The sequence below is a fragment of the Strix uralensis genome, chromosome 4 (assembly GCF_047716275.1).
Source record: "Strix uralensis isolate ZFMK-TIS-50842 chromosome 4, bStrUra1, whole genome shotgun sequence".
NCBI classification, from domain to species: domain Eukaryota; kingdom Metazoa; phylum Chordata; class Aves; order Strigiformes; family Strigidae; genus Strix; species Strix uralensis.
This window is the reverse complement of record NC_133975.1, coordinates 50,437,129-50,450,910: the sequence shown is the minus strand read 5'-3', so window position 1 is coordinate 50,450,910 and position 13,782 is coordinate 50,437,129. Positions and strand designations below refer to the sequence as shown.

General features: G+C 39.9%; 1 protein-coding gene across 4 annotated transcripts in view; it reads right to left on the bottom strand.

Moving 5' to 3' along the window:
* SH3D19 (SH3 domain containing 19) overlaps positions 1–13,782 on the bottom strand; it is an 88,591-nt gene that overhangs the window by 63,014 nt on the left and 11,795 nt on the right. For all 4 annotated transcript variants that reach the window (XM_074866679.1, XM_074866678.1, XM_074866676.1 and 1 more), the window contains exon 2: positions 2,659–2,698. Coding sequence is in view for 2 of the 4 variants with exons in the window: in XM_074866676.1 (XP_074722777.1) it covers positions 2,659–2,698 (40 nt within the window). In the remaining 2 variants the exon portion in view is untranslated. The remainder of the gene's footprint in view (positions 1–2,658; positions 2,699–13,782) is intronic.

Here is a 13,782-nt window from a genome sequence, read left to right as displayed (position 1 = left end):
ATCAGAAAGGACAAGCTTTAGACCCCTGCAATCACAAGAAATATTGTCATGTGATCTTTTAATTAAACTGACTGCGTTCCAGACTAGAACTTAACCTTACAGAGCCTGAGGAGTTGCTGGTGGTGTTTGGGTGTTTTTTGTCTCTTCTTATCCCGGTGTTCCATATTTGTGATTAGACTGGACAGACTTCTGGGCAAGATCTCACCAGGGCTTTGCACAAAATAAAACTTCTACTTCTCTGGCTCTCTCAAAAACATCCACACCCACTATTTCATCTTAGGATATCTACCTTTCTTAAGGCTCATTGCATAGGACTTCATCTGGTCAGCTAGCGTCCTCATGTTCACCTCCATTCTTTTATAGTAATTCTGTTGCAGAAATTCTTGTTACTAGACCTTCAGTCCAAGTACAAAGACCTGCAGGGTCATTTTTGTTCCACTTTAGATCATGAGAGGGATGATATGTTGTGATTTTAAGAGATGCATCCCACAACATGCAGCTTAAGGTAAAAGTAGACAAGATGCCTTTGAGCTATTGTATTTTCTCTTTCCCTTGTCATGAGCTGCCCCCAGAGAGGAAAGAGTCATGGGTATAGTAGCTCATCACAAAAATGGCACAAGCCATAAAAATGTCCACAGTGGAACTCAAACAGGTCTGAAATGCTGCCCGTGTTACAAGAGAAGTATGCTTTGCACTTTAATTAAGTCTTGCATACTTCACTATTTAGTTTTCCCTCTTCTTATAGCAAGGGGCTCTGTTCTTCAAGCGGCTGCAGATCTTTTCCCAGACATGATATGGCCAGACTGGGGATAAGACTCTCACCCATAAATTTTTCACCACAGGTTTATGCTTCCAACTATAATGAGAGATGAAACACAGAGTGTAGCAGTATCAATTAAGTGAGTATGTCAAGGCTGCTCCTGCTCTAGCCTAGAAGCAGCAAAGAGACATGCACTAAACCACACTACCCTTTAAACAATGACTTTTGTTCCTCCTAGATCACCCTGGAAAGCAGAACTATCATGACATGAAGGCCAGTGAGATTGAGAAGGGGGGCAGAAGATACATAGATATGGTTAGAAAGCACATCGCTACTAAGAGGAACGAAAGACTATTGAAAGTTGCATTTTTCTCAACATTATGAGTAACCTACTTTATACTGTTAATTTCTCTGTGTTTTTGACATGAGAATTTGGAATCTGTAACCCAGACAATTTAGGGCAGTGCTTTGTTGTCAGGGCTGGTCCACATTTGAAACTCGAATTCCATGGAAAAAATCTGAAGTTTTACTTTGCTTTTGATTCCAAATTAGAACTTCTAAAATACAATCCAGAGCAAAAAGGTACTGGTGAGAAAGACCAGTCAGAAGAACAGGGAACAGACTGAAACTGTTTCAAGCTTAAATGAAACATTTTGATAAAACTAGATTTCCTTTTGATGATTTGGATTTATTTGGCATGATTGTAATACAATATGATCTAATAAAAGTTAAAACACATAGACTGTAACTGCATCATTTTAAGGAAAAAAGTTAAGTATTTTTAATTATAAAAGGAAATACAGTGATTGATGTTTTAAGTAGATATAAGTAACAAAGGACAAAGGCAATACTCCCCTGCAACTTAAACACACTGTTGGAAATAGCCACAGTGCTGTTGCAGATATGGGAGGGAAGGGAAAAGCATCCTCCCTTCCATCACATCACACAGTAGATACAACACATCAACTGTGCTTTAAGAAAAGTCTACAGTTCCCTCTGTTCATGTAGCCATAAAACTACCCCACTCTACTGTAAAAATCTAACAAAAAGAAAATCAGACTGTAAAAGCCAAATTAAAAGGTCATGTCAGAAGGCTGGACACAAGGGGCATCCTTTGGAAAGGCTTTTCACAAAGGAGCAGGAGAGCCAGTGTTAGCTAGTTCTATCACTTTACTTCACTAAAATCCCATTACCCACCACAGGATATGGATGAGATCCTATTCCCTGGTGGAGAATTGAGAGGGAGAGTTTGGAAATAAGGCAAAAGAGAAAGAGAGTTTTTAAAAAAAACTAGAGTCTAAGAAGAACAACTAGAGAATATTCTTTAGCTTAAGGGAAAATGTGGCCTTGCAAATCAATAGCTTAGAAGTTCATGGCAACTGCTGATGGAAATTCTAAACACATAATGTTTGTGCCTGTGTGTATTTTGTTTAATACCCGTTTGTTGGCTTCTCCCAGTTTTGAAACCTTAGGTATGATGGGATCAGAGTTAATGGAATAAATAATAACGTATTGCTATTCTTGACTGAAGCAAGAATTACTTTCCTTGCTACAGAAGCAGTCCAAAGAAGTAAAAGCCATGAGGGCTTCTGGTCTTACAACCACAGTTTTACCAAACAACCCTGTACATGATACATACAAAAGCCTTTGGATTTTAAGTGCACACAATTACAGTGTAGTAAGCCCTCTTAATTCCTTGGAAAATTTTGCCCATAAGGAATATAAAATAATTACCTTTAACACAAAGTTATTTTGGTATTTCATTACTGTTACCAAAACAGAAATAGAAGAATGGCATTTTTATTTTTCTGGCTAATTTCCTAGTTCATCCCATAAAAGGAAAAATTAAGGAAAAAAGGAAAAGAAGGGAAGAATAAATACAGAAATACGATTCTTACCCTGAAGAGCGGCAGTCTGGTTTATTTCGTTCAGAGCGATCTGTGAGAAAGGAGGCATAATATCAGCACAAAAGTTGGATGTTCTTTAGCAATACTAGTACAGAAGTCTCAAAAGAAATGTGACACTGTATGACTAGCAAAACCAAAAGCTGATTCTGTTATAAAACTTTTTCTGCACTGGACTACTCTGCCTGAGACCAAGTAAAATTACTGCAAGTTTAATGTTTGTTAAAATTCCTCTACTCAAAGCACGGTGTATTTAATATTTTGTATTAATGCTTTGGAAGCTTCCCCTCCCTTTAGCTGAAATGAATAGCACTTTAGTTTAGGGTAAAAATAAGGGAGGGGGAAGAGGAAAAAAGAAAAACCACAGATTACTCAGTGCAAAAAAATCATTCCATGAATCACAGCTGGCAGAGTTCCCTGACAGGATGGGAGAAAAATCAGCAGTTGGTTGCAGCAACATCTGCAAATACACTGAATCCAGTGCAGCCCCATCATTAACTGTTTAACTTCTGTGTGTTCTAGTTACTGAATCTTTCTGCATTTTTAAAAAGGGTTTTGTTTATCCTGTATTTCCAGTAGCTTATTTGCTCTAATGAGATTGACCTGCAAATAAAAATCTACACAGTACAATCATATCAACTCAGATAAGCTTCTTTTGCTGGACAATTTATCTGTTGCTAAAGCCATCTCTAGACAACTTCTAAAAGTTTTTTTTATTTTGAAAGCTCTGATATGCAAAGAAAGTATAAAATACTTCTCCTAATAGTTAAGATTATCATACAAGCATTACTAAATAACTGTGTTACTAGAATTCATAGATTATCAGTTATATTGTAAGCCCAGAATACCTCTCATTGCATGACTTTTGAACTACCTGAAAGAAGCAATTGAGATTTATGTCCTCCTAAAATACATATATTCTAAAATTAGAGAGGATTTTAATGATTTACTACAGAAAGATCCACTATGCAATTAGAAGGATATTCTTACAGCTATATATAATCTCCACTGACCATGGTATTTTTGCTTTTGATTCCATCTGTGTGTATTTTAAACAGAAAGCTATTTTTCCTATGTTAGCAAACACTTTTCAGTAAAGCTTGTGTATACAGAAGAATAAGATCCTAAAAAAATTTCCACAGTCACAGATTACATTTTTAACCTTAAAGCTCTGCATTTGAAATAAAATTTCTCTTAATAGCACACATTTGTTTGTGTAGTTTTATCTCATGTACAAAAGAAATATTTTCCTCTCTGAGTTTTATGTGCTCATTTGGTTATGTTTTCATTAGAGTAGTAAAAAATTATTGCATGTCAACAGTGCTCAAAGAAGTATTAATGCTTTTTCCACCCATAGGTGCTCCTATTGAGCTGTCGTAGTCACACAGTGTGTAATTTACTGTGTTTCTGACTCACAGTGATCTCCATTTCATCACACCATGTGATATTGTTAGAAACAGCATGCTATAGCTCAAACCAGAATTGCAGCAACAGTTGTTCAAACACACACAGAAAGGCTCCTTCCACCCTTATAATTCGTTCATGTAACCTCCTTACCTGCAAGCACTGAAAAAAATAAGGGAGAACTTCCTACTGAAATCTGCTTGCCATCTGTTGCTTGTTATCAGTGTTCCCTGTTATGTATGCAGCCACAGTCTAACAGTATTCAGACAAAACCTTCCCAAGATCACGTGAATAAACCAGTGAGAAGGAAGAAAAGGAGTCAGAGCACATGTAAACAGAGTGTCTGGGAGCTCTGCCCCTCAGCCCACATCCAGTCAGCAGATCCACCACAGCCTGGCCACACCACTGCAACCTGCTCATTCAGGAAATCAATGCAATTCCCTTTCCCCTTTTGTTTTATTGAAATGTTGAAACAGGAAATACTACCTTTGTTTTTACACATTTACTGCTAAACTTAGTGAAAGCACACCATCCATATGCACACTGGGTTTACTAAAAAGAACAAAGGGAAACGTAATCATGAAATGCGATAATGAAAATGTGATCATGAAATAATAGAGTTCTCTATTCTTAGAAAGGCCAGGAGAGGAGGCAGCAAAACTGCCATCCTGGACTTCCAAAGGGCTGACTTTGTCTTGTTTAGGCACCTGCTTGACAGAATCCCCTGGGAGACAGTCCTGAAGGGTATAGGGGTCCAGGAAGGCTGGACACTCTTTAAGAAGGAAGTGTTAATGGCTCAGGAGCAGGCAGTCCGCAGGTGCTCTAAGAGGAGCTGGTGACAGAGAAGACCACCCTGGCTAAACAGGGAGCTTTGGCTGCAACTCGGGGAGAAAAGGAGAGTTTACGGCCTTTGGAAGAAGGGGCTAGCCACTCACAGTGATTACAAAGAGGCTGTGAGGCTATGCAGGGTGGAAATCAGGAGGTCTAAAGCCCAGCTGGAAATTAATCTGGCTTCAGCAATCAAGGACAACAAGAAATGTTTCTATAAGTATGTCAGTAGCAAAAGAAAGACCAGGGAGAGCCTCCATCCCCTGCTAGACACAGGAGGAAACATGGTAACAAGTGATGAGGAAAAGGCTGAGGGGCTTAATGCCTTCTTTGACTCAGTCTTTAATAACAACACTAGTTGTATTGAGGGAATCCAGCCTCCTCAGCCAGATGATAGAGACTGGGAGAACGACCCCCCCACAATCCAGGAGATAGTCAGTGACCTACTGCATCACATAGACATACACAAGTCTATGGGACCGGATGGGATACACCCGAGGGTGCTGAAGGAGCTGGCTGGGGTGCTCGCCAAGCCGCTTTCCATCATTTACCAGCAGTCCTGGCTGAGCGGGGAGGTCCCGACAGATTGGAAATTGGCCAATGTGACACCCATATATAAGAAGGGTCAGAAGGATCTGGGAAATTACAGGCCTGTCAGCTTGACTTTGGTGCCCAGGAAGCTGATGGAGCAGCTCATCCAGAGTACCATCTTACAACACATGCGGGACAACCAGATGATCAGGCCCAGGCAGCATGGGTTTATGGAAGGCAGGTCCTGCTTGACAAACCTGATCTCCTTCTACCACAGGGCCACCTGCTTATTGGATGAAGGAAAGGCTGTGGATGTTGTCTACCTTGACTTTAGTAAGGCCTTTGACACCGTTTCCCACAGCATTCTCCTGGCGAAACTGGCTGCTCGTGGCTTGGATGGGCACACGCTTTGCTGGGTAAAAAACTGGCTGGATGGCCGGGCCCAAAGAGTTGTGGTGAATGGAGTTAAATCCAGTTGGTGGCCAGTCACGAGTGGTGTCCTCCAGGGCTTGGTTTTGGGGCCACTCCTGTTTAACATCTTTATTGATGATCTAGATGAGGGGATCGAGTGCACCCTCAGTAAGTTTGCAGATGACACCAAGTTGGGGGGGAGTGTTGATCTGCTCGAGGGTAGGGAGGCTCTGCAGAGAGATCTGGACAGGCTGGAGCGATGGGCTAAGGCCACCTGTATGAGTTTCAATAAGGTCAAATGCCGGGTGCTGCACTTGGGCCACAACAACCCCCAGCAGCGCTACAGGCTTGGGGAGGAGTGGCTGGAGAGCTGCCAGTCAGAGAGGGACCTGAGGGTGTTGATTGACAGCCGGCTGAACATGAGCCAGCAGTGTGCCCAGGTGGCCAAGAAGGCCAATGGTATCCTGGCTTGCATCAGAAATAGCGTGGCCAGCAGGGACAGGGAAGGGATCTTACCCCTGGACTCGGCACTGGTGAGGCCGCACCTTGATGACTGTGTTCAGTTTTGGGCCCCTCACTACAAAAAGGACATTGAATTACTTGAGCGTGTCCAGAGAAGGGCAATGAAGCTGGTGAAGGGTCTGGAGCACATGTCGTAGGAGGAGCGGCTGAGGGAACTGGGGTTGTTTAGTCTGGAGAAGAGGAGGCTGAGGGGAGACCTCATCGCCCTCTACAACTACCTGAGAGGAGGTTGCAGAGAACTGAGGATGAGTCTCTTTAACCAAGTAACAAGCGATAGGACAAGAGGGAATGGCCTCAGGTTGCACCAGGGAAGGTTTAGACTGGATATTAGGAAGCATTTCTTTACAGAATGGGTTGTTAGGCGTTGGAATGGGCTGCCCAGGGAGGTGGTGGAGTCCCCATCCCTGGAGGTGTTTAAGAGTCGGGTTGACATAGCGCTTAGGGACATGGTGTAGTTGGGAACTGTCAGTGTTAGGTTAATGGTTGGACTGGATGATCTTCAAGGTCTTTTCCAACCTAGATGATTCTGTGATTCTGTGAATCCTACAAGCATGCAGTTAGCATTTTAAGTAGAAATAAAACCTGCATGTATTTAAGGTTATTGTGGAGTTAATCTTTTAAATTTGATTTAGTATCAAGTGTAACAAGAGACTCTTAAATGTCCTTAAATTTTGCAATTCTAGATGCTGTTTTGGCATTGCAAACAAGCACCAAATCAAGTAATGTCACACACCTCTAGAATATGAAAGCCCAGAAGAAACAGGCAATTTTTTTTTTTTAAATACACACACACACATATGTACATTACATTTAAACACGTACACACGCAGATCCCATTCCTGCATTCTGCAGTTAAATCCTTGGCTTGCAAAAGTTGGGTCACAAAGGTGCATGCCCACAGCTGATTCTCTTTTACTCTATACATGTTACCTCAACAACTGAGATCGCTCTTTGTAATATTTTCTAAGAGAATTAAGCAGGAAAACCCTATACACATAAAGATCTGAAAATCAAATCCTGCACTACAGATTTTCCTCTATATCAAAAACATAAATTGCTATAAAACATTACAGAACATGAGGTGTTTCTAGCACAATACTGTATAATCCTTCAATTCTAAACTCTGGAAGCCAAAACAGCATGTCAGATTAGAGCAAACATTGAATGTTTGCTGGACTAGAACGCACGGTGAACAAACAGGGCAGTCTGTGCTCCAGCGTGGGAGATTTACAGGAAAAAATTCCACTTCCAGTGACAGATACTACCTTCCAGACACAAGCTTCTACAGATGAGATACCAGTACTGCTCTCCCTATCATTGCGTTGCTAAAGTAATACAATTCTTTACTGTCTATGTAGCTGTAGTTAAATAGGCTAGGAATTCCTAAGGAGTTAGTACTTAGAAGCTAGAGAACTGGATTGTTTGATTCCAAGTTTATTTTGGTTAATGAACTATTGATGAAAATCAGAATCATCTCCCTAACCTGAGAGAGAACAGCGTGTAGTCTGGGCTTTGTACTAGCATGGCAGATCTGTTCTCAATTTACTGACAACTACCCTAGAGGTGGTGTAGTGCTATCATCCCTCCAATTTTACTATGGCAGATTTTTCCAGCTAGTTTGTAGCACAGATACACACCACAGAGATGGTTCTTCTGCAGACAGAAAAAAGTTCTTTCTGCCTGTCCTTCAACCCACAATTCACATAGCCAGAGACTTGCAGACTCTCAATACAGAAGAACTGATCATACTTCAACCTCCCAAAGTCCATGCTTAAAGAGATTTTCTCTACTTCATACTAGCATCTACTCTTTACAAAACCTTTGCTGCACTTGGATAAATACAGCCAGTGCAGGAGAAATAGATTATCCTTCTTCAGCAGCAGGATACAGTGCAAGAAGTCAAGGAGCTGGCAGGTGGAGCAGATGAGGTGGAAGAAGTCAGAGAGACCTGGCTGAGGTTGGGAAAACTGGCGCCAAGTTTTAAGGACTGCAGAAGAATCAAGAAAAACATCAGGACACAAAGATCTGCTACTCATACCATAACTATTGGGCAAATCTAGTGTTTATTTACAAAATCATGCTGTGTGTATTTCATCAATAGCATGGACACTTATGCCTTTTTTCAGTATTCAGATTGAGCAGCAGACAGAAATGCCACGTTCCAGTTGCTTTTAGAAAGGGTTGTGTTTCTTTAACTGATGATTCTCTTACCCTTCAAGGATGGGAAATTATCTTCTTTGTTTGTTTGCTCTTAATATGAGGGAACAGTTTTTCTTCTCAAGGAAAATATAAACATAACCATCAGGAGAAAAATAACTGACTCAACATTATTTCTGTTGCTCCACAAACTCAGAATAGCTTACGTTTTTGCCAAAAAGACCACCAAAGCAGAAAACAATAGCTTTTAAGGCATTCACTTTTGTCTCTGAAAGACAAGCAAAGAAAAGGAAAAAGACAACTCACACCAAACAGAGCCATTGTTTTTCCTCTGTTTATTTTGCAAGCTTCTTCAAAGTATCTTGTTGCTAAGAGTGACTTCAACTGAAAAGCGTGCTCTCACTAGAAAAAAATTTAAGTATAAACATGAAATGCTGTTGAAAAATGAATAGAAAGTTAACACACATTCTGCCGCTTTGAACTTGCAAAGCTGCTGGGGAACTTCCAATGCAACTACCTCTCGAGACAGGTAACTTCCTACTCTCAACCGCACCCCAGAGCTTGATCTCTTCTAAAAGCTGAATTGGCTGAAGGTAGCAAAGGGGGGCAGATCCCATTTGCGTATCTGGAAATACTGTATTTTTCATCTTAATTATGGGTCTTGAACTCAGCAGCCACCAGAGGGGGCAGGACATGATAACACTCTTCAGGAAGACCTGTAGTTAGAGCAACCAGCTGTCTCCATCTCTGTTGTTTTTAAGCCCCTGATGGCACAGCAGTAGTTTCATAATGAAAAGTAGCATGAGATGCTTATAACAATACTTCTGTAACAATGGCTAACCTCTAGATAAACCAAGTAATGGGAACAGTGGGCTTTTAAGCAGTGCTGGCAGCACCAAAATACAAAATATACAAAGACGACATATTCTCAGGATAGGCAATTGTTGAAAGAGGCTGTACAACTTGCCCTAATCTGAATGCATCAACCCCCAATAAGCATACTTTTGTAAACTCCCAGGCCTTAACAAACCTGGATGCTAAGATCAATGCAGCACCTTTCCAAGGCATCATGTAGAAATGCAATGGCTCCTACCACTGTTTTAATAACATGTATCTTGACTACTACCCAGCTGATCACAGCTAAATGGTGCAACAGTCCCTGTTAGCCAACCGCATCAGATCAAGAGCTTTAAATTTCCATTTCAAATTGCCAGTGTAGATGGGGCCCTCACTCAAACTAAACTGCACATTTTCTGGGAAGAAGATCTGCATTTGTGTAGGATTTTCAATGCTAGTTGTCTTCCATTCTGTTAAGGCACACTGTGGCTCACAGCGACTCTTCCTTTTTAGCACTTCTCTCAGGTAAAGAGCAAGAAAAATGCAAATGAATTCCACTGTATAGAATCTACAATAAATTTCACTCATTTTTATTAGGAACTGCTAAACCCCATAAAACCAAACATTTATTTATGTATTTTAGTATCGTAACAGCAGAGTCCCTTATCACTTGTTTAAAACGCAGAAGGCTCAAGGAGATATTAATGAGAGGCTTGGAAGAAACTTTTTTCATTTAGTTTATGTATAGCTTTCCCTTTACTCCAAAAGGCTACAAAACCAGGACACACTCAAAGTTTATAGTTTTAAAAGCAGACAGTTTTTATATTTGCTTTAAATTCTACAGTATGCTGCTCAATTCTAGAGCAGCACATTGCAGGGAAGAAAAATACATTATAATCCCCCCAAATGAAATTACACTAGTCTGTCATTTTTAATACTAAACAGTAGCTGAGTCTTGTAAGCACAAGGCATTCCTGCAGTTTTTTATACTTGGAGTAATATGCTTTTTTCCCCACTCTTAAGCACGACTGATATATGACTGGGGGGTACCCCAACGCATATATATGTAAGAACACACTGAACCTCTGTGGTTGAGTATTTAACCTTGAAAACTACTTACCACCATAAAGCTTATAATTATCCAAAGACCATATTCTTTAACTTGCTGAAGAGATTAACAATAAGCTATAGTCACCTTTAAAGTCTTTTGTGCACCTGTAGAATATGTAAGTGAAAAAAAAAAATTATCGGACAACAGAGACCACATTTGCCAGTGCTACATTTGCTGCTAATTTGTTTTTGTGACTCTGAATTTCCACCCCCTCATTCTTGCTCTTATGTTACTCCTGCATTGCAACAGCAGAAGTGTGCATGCATCAGTGTGAACATACACATCAGGTTAAGACTGGGGCTGATGCAGAAACAAGAGAGAAAGTAAAAAGACTGTGTAAACTCTCAGCTCTTCTCAGAAAGGTCCATGTTACAAGAACCTAGACCAAACTCAGCACTGGGAACCAGTCTTGTTCTCAGGCCGTGAATGATAAGCAAAGTATATAAGTAATCAAATATACACAGCATATGCATATGTTACCACATTTGTACCTTCTACCACACATTTAAGAAGGAAATTTAGGATACAGTTATTTCTAAAGCTGTTTTTTCAAGAAATGAGCAACTGCTTAAAGTACAAATCCCCACATTTTCATACAAGATATCCCAGCTGATCAGTGCAATGTAATTCCTAGATTATGTACTTCAGGTACAAGCAGGTATCTGCACACTGCTAGAATCACAGTGGGAGCTACTCAAGACAAGTCCTGCTACTTAATTTTTTTGATGTTTCATCATGAAAATACCAAATGACTCAACTTTTTGATAGACAAAAGATTTATAACCACAAAATACCTTCCTCTCTAGGCATTTCAGAAATGTTAGATCTATGTTTCAGAAAAACTTTTCTCTGATGTTGCTAGCATTGCCTGTAAAAGGAAATAATCTTTCAAGAGCATGCTACTATCTCCTTCTTCCCAAAGCAGAGATTCAGCATGCCTGTAGAGGCTCTGCATATTCCTCAACTAGATGACAGAGCTCAGTCTCACAGTATGGTATGTCTGCCTGCCATAGGGTGCTGATACACAACATGCAATAAACGCAATACAGTTAGACATGTGTAATAAACCCATGGTTCCTACACTGTATTAACAGAGCATCTTATAAACATTCATACACCATATTCAAGATCCAAAAGTATTCAATTATTTTTCTCCTCAGGGATTTGCCCTGCTTGTGTACCAGCACATCCAGCACCAAAAGAACTTCAAGATTTGAACACTTTTGCATGGGTACTTACCTGTCAAAACATACCCCTTGCTACACTAATTTAGGGCACGCTCCATGCCTGGAGACCTAAAATATGCACAGAGAAATAGTGCTGCTGAGTGACTGAGCCAATCATAATAAAAGGCTTTCTAAAAATAATATTAAAAGAACTATTTTCTTTCAGCCTCCTACAGGACATTTGGCTTGTTTGTTTTGGATGTTTTCCTGTTAAATGACAGTTTCCTAAACTTGTGCATTCTTGGCCACAGGCAGGATAATCTGAGGCTATGACAGCAGGGGATATCAATTCCACCATTTAAGCAATTTCCTTTGACCTAGACAGTACAAAACCATGTGTTGTAGAAACAACCTTTGTTGTATATATTTCAGATAATTATTTACAATTTTTGAGAAATTGTGACCTACCTTATTACTTTCAAAAGATGGAATCTCCATCTATTATGCTATATAGTAAGAATAATTATTCTTGGATGTAAAACATTTTGCAAGTTTCACCCTTCCCACCTTCCCTGCCAACCCAACAAACCTGTCCCATTGGGCAATTAAAAGTTTTCTGAATTTGCTTACCCAAAACAATATGTTTTGATTCTTGAGATGGCAAACCTCAACAACAAATGTCTCCAGTGTAATCTTATGCATTATGCACTTGGAAGTTGTCTCATTTAATGTGAGACATGGATTCACAATAAAGTGCAGAACAGTAATATCAGCAGAAGATATTCCCACTTCTATATCACAGGAAACTAATTCAGCTTTAAAACAAACAAACAAACAAGAAAAAGCCTCTCTCGACTATTTCATCCTGTGAAGCCACTGACAGCAACAGAGATCTCACTGCTTCCAATTTAGGAATTAAGACATCATGGTGAGTGCAAGTAAGGGCACAGGTCTGCACTTTGGGAAGAATTTGGAGACAAGGGGGATGAAATGACACAGAGAGAAAGAGAATTATGTATTAAAAGATTGTAACACATTGAACCATAAAAGAGCAACCACTATAAGAACAAAAGACATGTAGCAGGCAAATAACAATATTTATTTATCTTAAGATACCACTTAAATACTCAATAGCTTGTACTTAGAATACTTTGTGGTCCCTTGTCACTGTTTATGATGAAAGAATCCCAAAACTGTTTACCCAGTCCACATAAAGACACCTAACAAGAGAACATTCTTTGTTGCAAGTACTGATTTTCTATAGAAGTGCATTTGAAATCAGCCTATTAACAAAATATTTTCCTCCAGTGACATTGGCAATTCTGCCCAACAGCCACACAGAAATACAAAATTCTGGGAAAGTACATGTAACAATTGCTTCTCACATACATTGTGGATTATTCCCAAAGAAGGTCTCTTGCACTTTATCATAAAACAAAGATGACAAGATCCAGAAACATCATAAAAGGGATTAATGAAAAAGTGTAAAAAATTGATTTAATAATCTTGGTATATACCAATAAATAGTTGGAAACTGAGATAGCCCTCATCCATTAGCACTGAGCCCATGCTTAAAGTTGTGCAACTCTAAACTAGAATTCCACAGAACAGGAAGCCCAGCACTTGTCTATTTTTGAAACATGTCATATTTTAATGTATATTCTTTGACAACATGGACATCATAATCTAAAATTAATTTTTTAAGATGTGAGTCACCTGGCATTGTGAAGATATTTTACTGAGGTGTGAGACGAGTTTATCCACATCCACTCCAAGGTAAGTGTTAAACATATACCAAATCCCCTTTAAGGTACCTCAGACTCCTTCATTACTGGTGTTATGTGTGCATATAAATCTGCAAATGTGCCCTTCGGACCATCCTGACCAGAAGACACTGTATACAGCTGGATTCCTTGCACTGTAATTTCACCTCATGCAGAAGGCACATCTGTGCAGTAAATCTGATCACTCTGTAGCCACATCTTTTGCATCAGCCTGGTCCACGGGAAAATGAACAGACTCATCTGACCAATACTAAATTAGGGTCTTACTACAACTGGAGATAGGGAGTTGAAAGGGGAGCTCAGTTCAAACAGTGGGAGAGCATTAGAAGTCCTGGCTAATCAGTAACAGCACCGATGAGCAGAGGAT